This window comes from Hylaeus volcanicus, chromosome 7 (genome assembly GCF_026283585.1).
Source record: "Hylaeus volcanicus isolate JK05 chromosome 7, UHH_iyHylVolc1.0_haploid, whole genome shotgun sequence".
NCBI lineage: Eukaryota > Metazoa > Arthropoda > Insecta > Hymenoptera > Colletidae > Hylaeus > Hylaeus volcanicus.
Window position 1 is genome coordinate 15,481,361 of NC_071982.1, and position 17,869 is coordinate 15,499,229.

A 17,869-nucleotide genomic window follows, 5' to 3' on the forward strand; every position below is an offset into this window, starting at 1 on the left:
ACAGGCTGTACTAATTTTTCAAAGGTATGTATATATGACAGTTATTAACTCCTTAATATCTCATTTTCCTTATAATTAACTTGAAATATAATTAAATAATAAGTGTGTAAAGCAATAAAATGTGTAAATATGTTAAATTTATAATTTTTAAAAATATTTTTTTAGTCTTAGTGGCGCCATCGGTGGCAAAACGCCCAAGTTTGTAGTAAAACTAGTTCCTACTGTTTCCGCTAGATAGCGCCAATGACTATAGGGTCGATAATTATTGCTAAATTAATTAATGTATGTATTAAAATGATACATTTGGTATTTGCGTTACTATTTTGTAGTACTATAATGCAAAGAATGTTGTTAATTATGCATTTGTGTAATATAAAAAAAAGAATTAATAAATGACTCGGTGGCGCCATCTAGCGAGAACAGTGTGAACTATTTCTACTACAAACTTGGGCGCCTTGCCGCTAGATGGCGTTACTAGTATCGAATTACCGACTTTAGAAACCTTTATTTATTTAATTTTTTTTGCAAATTAACATTGTATTACTCCGTGTTAGGGGTACTAAACTATTAGTTTAATTACAATTCTTTGAATTTTAGCGATTGTGAGCCATTTAAGCGTATATAATGGTAGTTTAATCTTTCCATATCCAAAATTAGTTCACCTGTCTCACCGCTAGATGGCTATACTGAAAGTCACCCCGTTAATGCGCTTATGGGTTTGAAAAGCATAAACAATTATGCATTTCAATAATAGGCTTATTTGAGAACTTCTTTGTATATAAATTATCAATATGTTTATTAATATTACTAATATTAATAATGAGCTACATGATTATTTATTTTATATACTATAAATATAGAAGATAGAATAATAGAATAGATATAACCCTACATTAAAATAAATGCAATAGGTTATCTATCCTAATATTTCCTTATATCTTTAATTGTTCCTGCTTAAACTTTCCAGAATACTTTAAAAATCGGAAGTAAATGAAATCTCATAAATATTTGATACGTTACTAAAGCATTAGAATAAGAAATGTAACACGCATGATGAATTTACGTAACATATCTAAAATCGCTACATAATACAGGTGGAAACTACATTACACCTGTGTATCGCATATAATGTATTTTCCTAAACGTTATCCTGTGCATCAAGCTTTAAACAAGGTACATGGACGATCGATATGCCCATCTATCTCTAAACTATATAATCGTTGCGGACCATACGTGTTTATGGATGTTCAATGGTTGACAGCTGTCAGTCGCACATAGGTTGATAGTGAGTCACGATATTGGCAGTGGAATTGGGTGAAGACCATTCACCTCGACAGGTGACTAAGAGCCTAGGAATTGCTGCTACCTCTTTTTATCTTGAAGTTGTGTTATCGTCTGTTGCGCACGCACTCGCCCGTAGCTAAAAGCGGTTCATGCTTTTGTGACTTTTCCTTTAGACAAAAACCTAATCAAGCACTTGCTTTTTGGCCTCCAAGTTTTGTGCTGGTCCGCCACAGATATCGCACGTCATCACCTACCCCTTTGTTCAGATGTCCAGGTATTTTTTGTAAGAGCCCATGTTTACTTTCTTTTGCACTTATTTGTACGAATCCTTAATTAATAATAAGCGATATTTACCTTGCAAGCTTTGTTTCGCAGCGACATAACCGGCATGGCGTCTAGCTCCGTCAGCCAGGAGGACTTTGACAATGATTTTAAACTGACATCCAGGAGGTCCAGGATCAGGACAGCACGAGCACGTGTTGGACCACCCAGACCAGGGGACACCTCTTCCATAGGTTTTCAAAGTAATTCGATACTTACCTATCTGTTAATTTAATCATTTCTGTTGAATTGTTACTTGGAATGCAAATTGCTCTGCTTGCAGAGAATGCATCAAACGTAGAGGAGGCTCAGGAAGTATGCGATATGAGCTCTAACAACGTGCCTGATCATGAGAACGCGCAAAACAAACCGATAATGAGAAAGCAGGACAAACGGGTGACTGGCCGGTGAGTAATTTTCTTGCAGTTGCCTGCTTAAGAAATGCCCAAAGATGTTGGTTGTTGAACCTTGGATGACCACACAATTTTGTTGTATTTAAAGTAACATGATCAAACTCAATGAAATAATAATAATGAGACGTCTATCCTTGATGTATCCTGTGCCGTCATCCAAGGATTAACTTCAAGAGCTCCTGCCATGAAATAGAACCAGCACAGATGTTGCACACGTTGCTAACACTTTCTGGGTCTGGTTCTAGTGTCTTTAGTGTCGTATCCTGTTTGCACAGGCCAACGCATATAAACAAGGGGAAGCAGCAGCGGGATAGACGAAAGCTTAGGGAAAAGAGACGAAGCACAGGAGTGGTACATTTGCCATCGACGGAGGTTTGTCACTGTTTGCAGTCATCTTAAGGTCCCAATATCTTAACGACTCTTCGCAGCACTTTCTCAGATTCTAAGAAAGGATCCTTTGATTGCATTGATGCTCGTTTGATATGAGAATCTTAGTCGTCTTTGTATCTTGCATGACGAATTTTAGAGATATTCTATTTTTCTTTCTTTCTATTCATTGTAATAATAATAATTTAAGCAATTATTTTGAACGATCTGAAATGAGCATTTCAGTGACGGAATTTGTATCGAGTGTATTTTCTTTTTTTCTTTTTTTTTTTTTTTTTTTTGGTGTTTCCAATTTGTATCGAAATTGTCTTGAGCGAACGTATTTCTATAGAAAGTCATGCTAGAAACGCAACACACACGGAATGTCTAACAAAGTAGAGTTGCACTTAGAGAACGCTTTCTCGCGATAACGATAAAAAAAAAAATATGTATAACGCGTTTAGACACGAGTGTTATGGATATTGGTAACAAGTTTTTGTGTGCAATTCCGTTGTTACTCCGCAATGTAATTTCGTTAGCCACTTAATTCTGCAGAGTACAGGAGGTAGTACAGGAGAAGATGAGGAAGAGCTTAGTGGCACTTGTCTTGAAACTAAACACAACACACATCACAATGAGTTCCTTGATCATGAACTCCTAGAAGTAAGTTCGTATGATAATACCAATATGTACATATATATAGTATATATATTTTTTGTTTACATATATGTACATAAATATATATATATATATATATTTTTTTTTTATCTATTATTACCGTTCAGGCGGTTCAAAAAGTCCATCAAAGTTTCTTGTATCAGAAATTATGTATGTATGTGAAACTACGCGTGTTTCAGGAACGGACAGCAAAAATGTTTACACAAAGGCGAATTAAAAGGTATAAAACACTATAATATCGACTACGGTAGTAAACTTATATACATATATTATATATAAATATATAGAGCTTTAGTGAAATTTAGTAGTTACTTGTAATAAACTGCTACTGCTTTTTAGGCATTACCGTACTTCCTACAGGTCATGTATAATTAGGCACAGTTGGTAAGTGCTACTGTACGTGACGAAAGTACAATTAGGCACGACCTGTACGAAGTACGGTAGAGCTAGTAGATTCTTTTAAATATGAGCCTGCGTATTGTAACAAGTACGTAAGTCCTTTGTTATACATTTTCTACACGGCGATCTCGAATCGATAAGAATTGTATTTCTCGTTCGATCACATAGTAAACGTGTGCCTCATCGTATTACGCTAAAATAGTTCATTCGAGGAACAAACATCGGTAGACGTTGCGGAACATTAGGATCGTTTATATTGAGGGTCGTGCCTAATATGATATTATATAGGCAGTTTGGACCAACAGAGTGACACGCGATTGCTAATAGACGAAAAACGCCAATTTAATTTTAGCCATTCCGACTTGGAAGCAGACGACGAGGAATTCGACTCCCTGAATCAGTCTGACAGCGTGAATCAATCCGATCACGGAAATCACGAGCCGCAGACGTCTGTGAATACTGGCAGCAGGCCTAGACTGCCTACGCCCACGGGAGACAATCCACACGAAGTATTTTCTTAGTATTTTCTATAAAGAAAATATTTAATCACATCTGGTGTAGTAGTAACAAGGCTTTAGGATAGAGTAGTTGAGTTATTCTAGTCAGGTCTCATACTTACAGGGACCTGACATTTATACAAGATTGATCTTTTCTCATCATTTCCCTGCAAATAATAACGTAGTTCAAGCCAGAGACTTCGATTTTTCAAAGAAGGAAGTATCTTTTAACAAGGTCTTAAATGATTAATGTTTGAGAATAACGAATTACTTGTTACGACGTCATCAAATGTCTGCGAGTTTAATTATACTGTATCCTAAATAATTCGTAATGTTAAATCAATGAGAAAGAAATGAGGTTAAGTGCTCATAACGATTGAAGTAATCGTTATTCGCCAGCAGTCATTGATCGAATTAATCTTCGATGGGTAATAACGTGTATGTTAGCTACAGTGAGCAACATAACTTACCAATAACCATAGTCTTATAAATCATTTTTCGTCCTTCGCTGTAGTTAATCAATTTAAAATACAAATTTCATAAGCTATAATATCGTTTTTTTTTTTTAAATTTCAGTTGATCGAGCGAACGCAGGAGGAGAACAGGAGGCTACTGTCGCTCCTCGAGGATCGTGATCATAAGATCATGGCTCTCGAGGCCCGTCTGTTGCAACAGAAACACGAAATGGCCATGGAACGCGAGCGACTACGGGAGGAAAATGCCGCGTTGATTCGCGCAATGGCGGCTCTTGCCAGTAATTAGCTTTCCTTCTCGCAAGGACACAACCCGACGCTACGTATCAATCCTACGATCGATTCTAGAAATCATTGGATTAGTGGATCGAAAAGCTATATATAACAATAGTTTATATTAATCGTGAATGTACTTGTTAATAATAGCCAAGAGAGAAATAGCGAAGCGATTTTAAACGAAAAAACATAACACAGAAGAAAGATGATTAATTGATAAGCCAGGCTGCAAGAGAATTAGGGTAAGTTACACAGTAATGCTACAGTCCGTTTTCAATTCCTCTGTATAATGTTTTTGTAATAAGCAGTAGATCTCGTCTCACGAGTTTGAAGGTAATCGATCGTTTATCCGCTTCACTTATAGAGCTTTAGTTGTACAAGTCCAATTACGTAGGAGCCAGTGTTGGGCAAATTTTAATTAAAATTACAATTATTGACCTATGATGACTAATAACGTAGATGTTATTTATTTCTATTTAATCTGAAATATAAAACTTTCGCGAACTGTGGTACGGTTTTTATGATGTAGTCTGGTCATTGCATGCCAATTTTTAAAACTATCTTTTTCCCGATATTTCACTTTTAAAGCACTGTATCATCGTCTTATGTAAGGAAATCATTTTGAAACGGAAATCGACGATTAATCATTAATTTGATCAACGATGAGTTTCAGCAAATAACGATTACTGTAATCGTCAATCGTCGATTAGTTCAATGAAATTAGTCAATTAATGCCCAACGCTGGTAGCGACAAGAAAAATTTTATTTCGCGTCTTCATATCGTTGGTATCTAATCTTGCGCGATAAGTCGAGGCAAATATGTTTTTTTGCAATGTAACAGCTTAACAGTAGAAGAGGTGCTCCAGTTTGTTATGTCATTGTCAGTCAAATGAGTGAACGAGATTCGTAAATATTGACGAATTTATCCTCGACGCGATTGTAAGACCCTCTGAATGTCGTAGTGTTCGAACAGCGTGTTTTATACTCCCTCTATCGCTAATGTTGGATCTAATGTTAGATCTTCTGCGTTAGTTTTCTACTCGCGGAGTTCTTCGCTTCGTCATGTTCCAGAGATGGGCAAAATTTCATTTCGATAATAGATTTCGTCCACCTCGTATTGGCGTAAAGATAAACAAACAGTGTAATTGAAGGCGATTCGTGTACATAGATAGGCACAAACCAAGCAATTTCGTGGCGATCGCGATGCATTTAATTAAATTGAAAACAAGGAACATCTTTCATGCATGGAGTCGTGAACAGAGCGAAACGTAACGAAGGGGTGCGTCACGTAGAGAAAGCAGAAACTTCGACATTGACCCCTATCTACTATTAGTTATATATATATACCGCTGCAACCTAATACTTACTTACAGCGAAGCGTATATACGTATGTATACATTTAGAAAGCAGGAGACTGAGGTGTGCGAGAGTGCATTGTGCATGTGAGCGAGCAGAATAGAGAGAAAGCAACAGATCGAATTTGTATTTACGTACTTCATCGTATGCACAATCATATTTTTATTCCTCAATTAATGAGTTCGAAGAAAATAATGAATTACGTTGAAAAAAAAAAGGAAACACAAAAGACATACAAACACGTGTCTCGTTTATTATTTGACCGCGTGCACGATTTACGCAGCCGCCATCCGCGACCAACTTGGTTTTTCTTGTATCGAGTTTAATTCCTCCTGAATGGGAAACAAAGCGTATCGATATAAGAGATATTGCTCGGTCTAAGGAGATCCCACCCGATTCCATCGCGAGAATTTGGAAACTTTATTATATTCAAAATTCGATATTTTCTGTCTAAATAAACATTTTCTTAATAATCGTATCTTTTATGTTTCTGACCTTTTTCTCAAAGCGAATTGCATGACATAATTCATGTACTGTATCCGTAAGTGTATTAATCATCACGAAAAGTTTCAGTTCAACGTGTCGCGTATTTTTCCCTAAAAAAAATTCCAAACGACAATTTCCCGATCCGTGGCGCAAGAATCCTTTTAAATGTAAGAAAAACATATATACGGAAAGTCATCGTTCGTGAAACGCAAGGAATCGACCGCAAGAAGCGTGCGATTTATATTTTTATTCATAAAATAACTAAATAAATTTTGATATGATACAATACTTGTCCTCGCGCGTATGCATACGTTACACGTTATATTTAACTGTACATTTAAAATGAAAATCGATAGGATCCGATCGTACGTGAGCGTTTCCACGAGTCGATCGGTTCGGTGCTCGTTTCCATCCCAGCCGATGTGTGGGTGCGTGCTCTCGCGCGCGCAACTGGATCGTTAGCAGTTGAATCTCAACATGTGCATACCGACGCAGAAAGACACCAGCAATAAAGGGATACGTCAATCTACGACAAATCGTTATCGTCTCGAGATCTAGGGTCGATGCAAAACAGAACCAGAAAAGCATTCGATGGCCTTGAGCGTCCAACTGACTCTATCCCAACTAGTAAACCTTCCCAGTAACTCTTACAGTGCAATGATATACAACGCGTTCGCTGTTTAACCGTTTTAAGGCTCTGCTTTGCTAGTCCTAGTCACGGGATCACGTCCGAACAGCCAGTTATCGCTACCCCAACTATTTATCGCAGGTCTACACGTATAATTTTATTGTTAAAGTTCTCCCACAATCCAGTAAACGCTACATACACGTCATTTACATTCTCACGATGCCACAGGTACTACGCGCTCGCGTGGCTCTCTGGTTACCTTTCTCGCTCTCTCTTTGTTTTCATATGGTGCTACCGATCTTTCATCTCTATCGCGAGTCTCTCTTCGTCATCGCCAGCGTCTTTGCTCCGCGACATAATACATGTATATTTACAACGCTATTCGCTACACTTTTTACAATGTCCACGGAGGTGTCGCGACTCGCTCCACCCATCGGCGACCGCGTATCACCTCCGTGATTCATAAAAGAGAGAAAATAAAGGCGACATCTCTTTGATATGTACCGTTTTTCTTTATCGTTTCTCGAGAAAATTAGAGAATTTGAAGGAACTTGCTCTGTGTCTCGTATGCTATTATTACTCGTTTTCTCATCTTCACGCACTACAGCTCTCTCTTTCTCGCTTGTCAAGCATTTATTGTCAACAGTTGAGTCTCTAACGTAGAAAGGCATATCGGTTAAAAACGAACTTCTCTTGTTGTTCTGCTTTTTTGAACAGCTGCTCGGTTTGATTAACAGCGGCGATTGTCGTGTCGTAACAGTATTCGCACGTGTTACATTATTTCTTAAATCAACGTCCCCTGTGTGTTGTAGGCCGTAGCTCGAGGTATTTCAACGTTCAACGTGGATTTTACGTCTTGTTTTTCGTTTCGTTCACGTTAATCAACGAGGATGACTCGTGATCGACAAAAATAAAAGCGATTACAATGCTAGGTACGTGTTCTCGACGATGGACAACAATTTTTGGTCATTGCGGCGAACTTCACTCATAGTTCGTCTGAATTTGAAACTAAAAAATTCCTGTTTTGGCATCGTATGTGTTCGTTCTAAAATCGTATCCGTTATCCCTCGAGTTGTCGACGACGTTGTTACAGTCTAAATTAATTGGCGGGGGGCATTTACTCTCTCTTTCGCACCTTACAGTAAACATTACATCCCAACAAACGACTAGATCACGATGGTTGGATCTCAACCAGATCCTTAAATGCTACGGAGCGCTTGTGGTTAAGTTAAATTCCGGTTAACGATATATTATTTATCAAATATAAACCACTTCGCTATCAAGTAATGTAATATACGAATACAGATACAAATAGGCAAAGGCAAAAAACGCAAACATAGGTATTATTGATCTCAATTGACATGCATTCAACCGTTTTCATTCCACGTACACGCGTCCCCCGCTGGCAAACTGGCTTTATACCTGGGGTGCAGTCACTCCGAACGTACAAAGACTCGTTCTCGCAATGTCTTTGTGCGCAACAGCGTTTCCAAACAGTGTCCCTGACAAGGTACTTCTAAGACTCCTCGGAATAGGGTTAGATCTCTTTTGAGGAGCGATTAAAATAATAAAAAGCAAAAACGAAACGGGGAGGGGGGGAGGGGAGATATTGAAACAAATAAAATTGTCATTCTATGGTCTAGCAAGTGAAGGAATCGACTTGGCTAAGGGATGAGGTCCCAGGAATCTCTACTCTTTCAGTTCTGCTTTGTATGCTGTTGCAGGAAGATCTCTTAAGTCGATGCTTTCACTTTGCAGGACGCTAACCCTCTATCGCATAATTATTTATAGGTCCATGAAGTAATCAATGCCTAAATCTGTAAGATTTTGATTAAGTTTCCAATTAGGCAAATGCAATAGAGGGTGAAACGTTTCTAAGGAGTAGAAATCTTTCCGAACTAAACATAGTAAAATCGAATGTTCTCGCTAAGCTTGCGAGATAAAATAAAAGGTAAGTTTCCTTTTATGGGAGATGAGGAAGAGCGCGTGTGTCTCAGACAATTGTACCAAGATGCTGCGGAACACTGTCGCATAAGTACACCTTTTAACGACGATTGCACCAAGTCTCTCTCTCTCCGACGAAATAAATAATTCGCGACGTGGCACGTGCATGTTGCCCGCAACGAGGGACAGCGTGTAGGGATCCAGGCAGGTTTGACGATCCTCCGCAAGATGGACGTCGCGCGCATTATTTGTCTCTTTTTCCGTGCAGTCCTGCCGATCGAGGCTTCCTCTCATCTTCCCTTCCACTCAAATAAGTTATCCGGTGAATAAGAAATATACTGTTTCCGTAAAATCAGCCTTTCCCGGTATCTGGGGGCGATCGCCAAGGCACGTGTAGCAAGGTAATCCGAGTTCTTCTTCCGCGGGAGAAACAGGGAATACGAGTTCGATCCACGCGGATATGCAGGATATGTGTACAGTAGTTTTCATCTGGCAGGGCCCAGGGTGCGACAACCGAGGCCCAACGTATCCGGAGGCGGTCCTCACACGCTGCATCCGGACGTCACCTCTTCGCTGTTCTGCTGGTGCGACCAGCGACATTGATGACAGCTCTTTGGCTCTTCAGGCGCCGGGGCCACACCGCCCGACGCCCTCAGCCCCTGCTCTAGCTCGAGTAGCTGGCCCATGAAGTTCAAGTTCGGACTGATGATAGGCCGCGCGTTCTTCACCAACTTGTACGCCTCCACCATCGACAAACCTTTGTGCCGCATTATGTACGCGATAGCAATCGTCGCGCTGCGCGACACTCCCGCCTGACAGTGAACCAGTACGCTGCTTCCGGCTTTTCGGGCTTCCTCTGCAAAAGAAAAAGGTTCCTTTATTAGTACAATGACGAAAATAGGAGACTTTTAGTTGTTATCAGTGAACAAACACGACCCAATTAGGTCTACTTTGAATTCCTCGCAACTCTGTCTTTTAGACGTGCTCAGAATATGGTCTACTTAAAGATAGCTTAAAAGTAGGTCATGTTTGGACTCATTTTCATCAAGAGAACCTCGCCAATTCATTAACATTACTTTCACAGAAATATAATGAAATGTTCATTTCTTTGGTCTTAAATTGATACCAAAAAGAAAGGTCGATTACTTATTTTACTGTTACTCTCAGATACATTATACACGGTACTTGTAAGCGACAGAAAGCTGTAAAATAGGATTCCACGAAGTGGAAGTAACCCGTTTCATGCGATATGAAATTCGTAGGTCAGATTGAAATGGGTTCAGGGACGAGGGTCATCGACGTATGTCTGGTGTCTACGTCATCCGGAATTTCTAGGAGGTGATTTACAGGAATGGGCGAACACAATGCTCTCTGGTAGGGCGTGCAACCCGTTCGGATGACGCGAGATCGCGTTATAAACGGTCAAACAAACCAGTCGCGGTAACCCAAACAGGCGATTCGGTTACGTAACATGGGGGACGCTATCGTATCGCCAATGAGTCACGGCGCCGCGCGCCCGTATCCTATGTAACGTCCTACTACGTGCCGGAGAGAGCATGAGAGCCGCTGCAAGTGCACGTGCACATACACGCGGAACCTCGAGGCGGCGGCGAGCGAAAAAAAGGACTCGGCAAACGCGGCTTTTTGCGGAAGAATTCCTCGGAGGTTAGGTTTCGAAAGCGTAACAAGCGAAGGGACTTGACTCGAATCTAGACATTGGGAAAATTCTATTAGAAGAGTAGAAGATGAAGAAAAAAAAGGAAGCTTAGACATATAGTTAATACTCCCTGCTTTCAAGTAAACTGGAGTATATAAATAGTGTTTGAAAATAATTCCTGACGTCCAGGCTTATTTACAACCTGAGTTATTGTTTGTTTTATTCATACATTACTGGAGTATAAAAGTAACTAGGTCAGAAATAAGGTCAAGTAGGACCAACACTAAAATACATAACATATAACTTTAAACCAATAAGAGATTATAAGATTGAGATAGTCTGTCAGGTTGTTTTCAAGCAGATGACCAAGTTGCAGCCTCCAAATCTACAACAATGAAATATATGTACCCAGATTATCTAATGGAAGGAAGGGTTACAAGCTTTGACACTGAAGAATACACCCAGGTGCCGTTCCCCAAGTGTCGATTAATCGCTAATAAATCGCCAAACTAAGATAGGAAGCGCAACGAATCTTATCTGGCTCATGCATCGAGGGTCGCGTAATCGAAGTAGTTTAGGTAAGCGTTGGTCGAGGCGATACGGTGTGGTGCATCGGCCCCTAAACGATACTGCGAGCCGGCATCTGCTATGAGTCACGGCTGACGAATGGCCAGACAGAGACGGGAAAAATTGGGGAGAAGGAAACCCATAAGGGAGGATGAAATGGTGAGAGAAAAATTGGGGATCTGGGGGGCATGATCATTATAGATGAAACGACGGATGAACACATGAGAAACCGGATCGAAGACGTTAACGGAGGCGACGTTTAACTCTCCACTTCCTACAACTCAAACTATGATCCAATATAGACTTATTTCGTCTCTCCCTACCTCTATAATTAAAGGTTGCATCAAATCAGAACGCCTAGAGGTTGTTTTATTAAGTGGAATATTCAAGTAGCTACTAAATTGTTCACCAGAATGCAGTTGATCACACGTAAGCTTGCTAATTAGAATCGAGAACATAATAGAAGAACCCAGAGCTCCTGTCAAGTGTCTTACAAACTACAATATCGAAATAATTATAACAATCGAATGAGTCAAGAAGTACGAACAAAAGTGGACAAATGTTACTACAGAAAAGAGGATGGGAGAGGGTGTGAGTCACAGTGAGCAACGGGCCGCACAGAGTGTGCAGAGATATATTTTGGTAACAGAAGGCGCATGTGTACACAATGATGGAAAGCTACGACACCTGTCGCGATCCCGAAAACGATATCGTGTTCCGGGAAATCGGACGTACTTGTTGCCTGGACGCTGTTTGTTTTATCTCCCTTGGGGGCCCTCCGTTCCTTGAAATGTTAAAATTAAAACGGGAGATTCATGTTCTGGGAACACGTGAGGCTATTACGACTCGCTGCGCAATTGCGCGATCAAACGCCATGGAATTGAACTGATATTTATCAAACGAGTTGGTTGGGCTGAGCTTTTGACCTCCGGTCTGTAAACACTTGACTCGAGTGGCGAACAAGGGACGGCGAAACAGTGGAAACGATTATATAAATAACATTTGCTCTTTTTGACATTGTCTTAGAGTTACATCGAGTATTTTTCTAATGCTCTCTAACGAATAACACAATTGCAACGTATATTTTCCTGTCCCAAGTGAATGCACCATGAAGACAGTAGGGCAATGGGATTCGAGGAGCACACAGCTGCCCGTTTGCGGTAGAGGATCCTCGGATGACGGCTCGTCGACGCAACGCGTTCGCCCGTTTCTTTTTTTTTTCCCTCCCTCGTCGGTGGCGTTGCACGACGCAGTTTGGTGTAACGGAAACAGGGTGTAACCAGCCGTTTCCGGTGGACCATTCACCGCGCGAGGACTAGAAGACGAAAGGCTTCCATTCATGAAACCATGAGTCACGCGCGCGAGCGAACCACCGATCAGCGAATGCACACCAGTGAATCCCCTTCTTCGCGGTGCCCCAGTGCCTGGGCTGCGCTCTCCTCGTCCGTGTCAGTCGTGTGTTTATTGCACCGCATTCTGTACCCACGTAGACGTGTGCGTAACGCGAGACGAGAGAGTCGTTTACGTGTCTGCCCATGCGTGCACACAGGGAGAGCTCTACCGAATGCGCAACTGGTGGAATGCTGTACCTGGCCAACCGTCCCGACACCGTAGGGACTGTTGCGTGAAACGAAGGGCACCTTGGAGCGTTGACCGTTAAGACGTCTCCCGTGGCCAAACAAAGCAACGCTGACTTCACCCCTCGAGGTCCTACCTTCAGCTGTTCCGCGCAGGAACTTGTTCCCAACTCTTTGCCGTACAAAGGAGGTAGTCATCGCGAACGTGGCAGTTTTAAGGGATTGTACTTGGGTGAAAGGGGGGCTCTTAAGAACAAGTTCAACCTATTCTATACAATTTTGTTGAAAGTAGCTACTAAATTGTTCAACTGCGGAACCTTCCTCGATTTTCCGTCTACTTTCATCGTTTCTATTGGGATTGCTATGAAAATCTAATATCACCTTTCTGATAACAAGTGAGCACATCTCGTATGGGAACCTCTCTATACTCCTGAACAAGCTCCCAGACGGGATGGAAAGTTTAACCGCCGCGAGTCACAAAGGGCCTCGTCCTTGGTTCCCATGAGGGGAAATAAGAGGGGCGCCTTAAATTCAGCCCGTTAGGAAGTTGCTGCGTTTGGCACAGCCTAAGAAGACCATGGCTACCATGGGACCTCGCGTTACAAACATTGCAATCTCTACTTTTGTAGCTAACAGTGTACGTGTTGTATAAGAAGATCCTTTTGAAAGAACTATAGAAGATCCTGAATGGCCCAAGATGTTGAAGACTTCGAGGTATGACAATCTTCAGCCAACAGAAAGCTGTGATACGGAAGAAAATGTATTTGGAACTGCAAATGGTGAATTTAAGTAGCTATGTTCGTTCCAGCAACTATACGTCGGAACTATGAACCGTGAACGAAACGGAGAAGCTTACAGCGCAGCAGACGAGAACAGCAACGACGATCATTGCCCGGGGACACACCCAGTCAGCCGAAAGAATTACTCATCGACAGAGGCCAACGTGCGACTTTGTGAGCTCGCTCGCCCTATACGATCTCTCTCACGGTGAATTAAACGCAGCCTCCGCGAATGTCCTCCGTAACCTCCTGATACTTCGCACCGTCAATGCAATTAGACCAATTTACCCGAACAACTATACACGTCCTCCTATTTTCGTCGAATCACGCGCGCAACAGGTTTGCAAGCCTCAATGGATCGACCACGCTCGCTCGTTCAATGTCAGCGTGCATTATTAAACGCGTCTCGCGTTTCATCTCGCCAACTATTCAAACGCTTCTCTTGACATCCAATTCATCAACCGCCGGGTTGACTAACGGTAACGTGCTCTTGCAGCTGCATGCCAACGTTGAGGACCCGGACACGTTTCACGAGGAACTGTTCTATTTAAATGACTAGGTGTCAGGGATGACATAGACGTGACTATGGTTAGATACGGATCTGGAATAGTGAATGGTTGTTATCAAGGAACTATTGCTAAGGTGGTAGGTCCTGTCCCCCAAGTGCGGAGCAAGGGACAACAAAACGTGTTAAAGGACGGTGTCTTAGTAAACCACTCACCGATGAAGTCGAAGGCCTCCTCGAAGTACTGTTTGAGGTTTTGGTGCCCGGAATCCGAGGCAGGGATCTGCCTGTAGGTAATACCCCTCTCCTCGTGATATCCGGGCAGCTGCGAAGTGACGTTAAGGACTCTGGTGGCGCCTAACGCGCGAAGGAGTTGCAGATCAGCCGCGTCTTTGCCATTACCAAGGTACAGGAAAGGTAAAACCCGGGACGCGGGGTGACTGTCGATGTCTGCAGGTTGGGGAGTCGGTGGCCCCGACAAGCTCAACATTGGACAACCTGGTCCAGGGCTCGGGCAACCGCTAACCGTCGACGGGCCAGCTCCGCCCGCTGGGAGAAGCGTGTCCTCGCAGAGGTCCCTGTGCCGCCTGTGGAACTCTTTGTGTCCACCTGGAAAACGAAACAGACGAACGTGTCCGTTAGAATGAGAAACAATTCGGTTGGATTTTAGGGTGCTAGGGCGACTAACCAGGTCGGCTCGAACTGCTACCGGTCGTGGGAACTGATCGTGCCAAGTATCGAATTACTGGTAAAGCACCGATACCCTGACCGCGCAGGTGCTAGCTACCGATTGCTAACATAACTTCTGGACTGTGGAAAAATCGGGGCGACGCTATGGTTTACGGGCGCACCTTGCATAGGATTATCAGTGGAACCCTTTGGGACTAAGCTTTCAAGATTCAAGCTTTGAAGATCTCAAGGCTTGAAATTCCAAGCTTTCAACATACAAGCTCTGTAAGAGGAATTAGAACTAAATGGCTAATAAAATGCATTCCTGAACACAGATGAGAAAATAAAAGTTCCTCTAATCCAATCACTACGCTCTCAACCTGGCAAATTCAGATGGCCACGTAGCTTGCAAGTGTTTCGCTTGCAGTGACCAATCCAGGCAATGAACCCGTTAACGGTATTCTACCGTAATTCCATTGTTTGCTCTGCCAGACTCATCGAAAGCGGCCGCGATGACTCTCTGTTTACTCGATTTTGCGAAACTTAAAAGACGGCCGCAGAAACGCTGCGCAAATAAAGTCGAAGACGGGAAACAAAGACCAAGACGGATAGACATGCCGTTCCCTTTCCGTGTTCCTCGAGGAATACAATGAGTCGATTGACTCCCCACCAGGCAGAATCACGACCTGGAATTGTGTACGCAACGATTTCTCAAGAAACGAGCGGCTAATAAACCTGGCCTATCGCGTGGCAGATTCACCATACTTCCGCGTGCAATGCTCAAACATGTACTTCTCGCCAATAGAAACAAGAGAAACTCTACACCCCCTCTGAAGGATATACGATATATTGAGGCACGCCCTATAAGAATTTGGAATCTTGGCACTCTAGGTGTGTTCTTTGCGGTTTTCGAAGCCCCATCGAAGCTGCTATGTGAATCTTGATCCTTGAAAGTCTTCCAGTCTTAAGAAACGTGAGAGAGACCCCCTCTGTCGGGGAGGGTATGGAAGAATGCACCGAAAAATCTAAAATTGGTAAACGAATGCGTTACGTTAAGCAACGAGTCATCGTCGACGAGACAGGAAAGACACGAGGAAAAGCTTCGAGAAAGAGGAAGCGAGAGAGGAAATGGAGAACCCGCGAATAAACGGCTTGGGGTAAAAATAAAGGAACACCGAGTGCGTGGGGTGGGAGGGAGGGCAAGGAAGAAATGTGGGCTAAAAGTGTCTTCCTCTCCTGACCTGCAGCTCGTGAGGCCTGGCCTGGCTCAACGATGAGTCACTCTATTCGCCCCCTGCCGTCGCGCCGCACGGCCGCCAACCCTGTGGCTGCTGTCGCGGCCGATGATTATTCCGCAGTCGCCGCAACGAAACTTCCTTTCGGTTAGGGGAGAGGGCAGGCCCTCCTCCTTCCGGATTCGATTCGATCCGTCACGTTACTTCTATTTAATACACCCAACGGCAACACGCGTCCCTATTCGACTTAACCACCTCAATTTATTAATTACGAATCCTAACGGAATTCAAGTAACGTTTCAGTATATAGGATTTTGGGTTGTGTAACTTAAACAATCTATGTACATACTTGCTCATCACAGGTTGCTCACTCAATGCTTTTGGATAGAACCGAATTTTGTGTCTACAGAACTGTTCTGTATCAACGTGAAAGTAAAAAGCTTTGAGGGCTCAAGCTTTGAAGATTCAAACTTTGAGGATCCAATCTTTGAAGACCTAACAATAAGCTGTAAGGTTCTAAGCTTTGAAAGTTAACAGTTCTAACTAGAGTTCTATTCACCCATGGGTCAGCGATCGTAAATGTCACGCCTCTTTCCGTGAATAATCATGGTCCCTGGTTTTATAGCCAGCATTGAAGTCTAAACGGATGATTACCTGCTATCGACAATTCCGTGTAAGTAGATGTAATGCAATTCCATGACCTACTCTCGTGGTTTTGCCGGAAATCGTAAATTTCGAACAGGACGTGTCGAGTGAGTAGCAACTATCGACGAAGACCTCGTGTAACCTCCTGTCCTACACGGATGGCCGTTTAGCTTTCAGGGCGAGTACCTACTGATAACGTTCGATAAAGATAGTTTTCAGTTAATTGGTACACATTAGGAAGAAAAATATTACTTCATTATAACCAACAACTTCTTTCCTAATAAGGAATTTAAATAAAGATGACTTCGTACAAGTACCTGTACACATATTCTATTAACCTAGGAAGATCAACAACTCTTCACCAAAGTGTCAAAATAAAGCAAATGTTTTTAATTATTTCCTCATAGCCCTCATAAATAGCCAACGTATTTTCTTTACATACCATTTTATCACGCTCTTTTTAGCTGCTTTCCAATGTATTTTTTCGTCGACAAACACGAAATATGTACGACGTTTTCCAATTGCACGCATAACGGTCGCTGTACAGGTTTGCCAACGTTGTAAAATCAGTCGGTATTAAGATCTACATATCCCTAACAAAGTGGCGCAATCGCGCCGCCTATCGATAGGGGTATCATCCTACGCCTAGGACTGGTTCAGAGGGAAATCGCAACTTTGTCGTGGGCGTTCTATTGTAGCACGGTCAGGCCATAGCGAAATACGGTTCCCCCATGGTATATGATACATTGCGATGTCACAAGTTCACGTTTAAACATTGCGATACCCGATGCATACTCCTGTCGACCGGCAAACGGTAATTAGGCTTAATAGGTCGCAATTATTAAGAAAAGGGGTACGCGTGTGCCCTCGCAGGGCATTGGCCTGATTTTCATTGCGACTGCTTTGTAAAAGATCTTAACCTCTTGAGCACGACTTTCAATCTCAATTGATACGATACGGTTATTTAACGTCTCGTGATTTCTAACGGTTGTTTTAATGGAAACAGAGATGAGCGTTGACGCCATATTGAGAAAATCTAGTAACTAACTTGAATTGTCGATAACGAAGAAATTGCAAGACATTTGTTTCATCCGATAACTGATGATAAAGTACA

General features: G+C 42.3%; 2 protein-coding genes across 11 annotated transcripts in view; one reads left to right on the plus strand and one right to left on the minus strand.

Annotated features, from left to right (window-relative positions):
• Positions 1–976: 976 nt before the first annotated feature.
• LOC128880433 (PRKC apoptosis WT1 regulator protein-like) lies at positions 977–6,536 on the plus strand. Of its 10 annotated transcripts, none has more exons than XM_054130517.1 (10): positions 996–1,337; positions 1,458–1,567; positions 1,660–1,808; positions 1,889–2,012; positions 2,264–2,390; positions 2,940–3,047; positions 3,242–3,282; positions 3,402–3,446; positions 3,814–3,970; positions 4,535–6,536. In XM_054130517.1, exons 2-10 carry the CDS (start codon positions 1,551–1,553, stop codon positions 4,718–4,720), a joined length of 954 nt encoding a protein of 317 aa, XP_053986492.1. In that variant the 5' UTR covers positions 996–1,337; positions 1,458–1,550; the 3' UTR covers positions 4,721–6,536. The 10 variants fall into 10 exon arrangements, with proteins under 10 accessions (XP_053986499.1, XP_053986500.1, XP_053986492.1 ...); XM_054130518.1 differs by having other exon boundaries at positions 1,497–1,567; XM_054130520.1 differs by having other exon boundaries at positions 1,497–1,558.
• Positions 6,537–6,781: 245 nt separating this feature from the next.
• Positions 6,782–17,869, minus strand: part of LOC128880432 (dual specificity protein phosphatase 10) — a 71,033-nt gene continuing 59,945 nt past the window's right edge. Inside the window, exons 6-7 of the mRNA XM_054130516.1 lie at positions 14,423–14,815; positions 6,782–9,977 (exon numbers count right to left, since the gene is read on the minus strand). Of these exons, the coding sequence (XP_053986491.1) occupies positions 9,664–9,977; positions 14,423–14,815 (707 nt within the window). The 3' untranslated portion in view covers positions 6,782–9,663. The remainder of the gene's footprint in view (positions 9,978–14,422; positions 14,816–17,869) is intronic.

Bases quoted from the DNA above. Each gene is read 5' to 3' on its own strand.
- LOC128880433 (XM_054130517.1), top strand. The intron at 1,809-1,888 runs GTAATTCGATAC...CTCTGCTTGCAG, and splicing joins CTCTTCCATAGGTTTTCAAA to AGAATGCATCAAACGTAGAG. The intron at 3,971-4,534 runs GTATTTTCTTAG...TTTAAATTTCAG, and splicing joins CGGGAGACAATCCACACGAA to TTGATCGAGCGAACGCAGGA.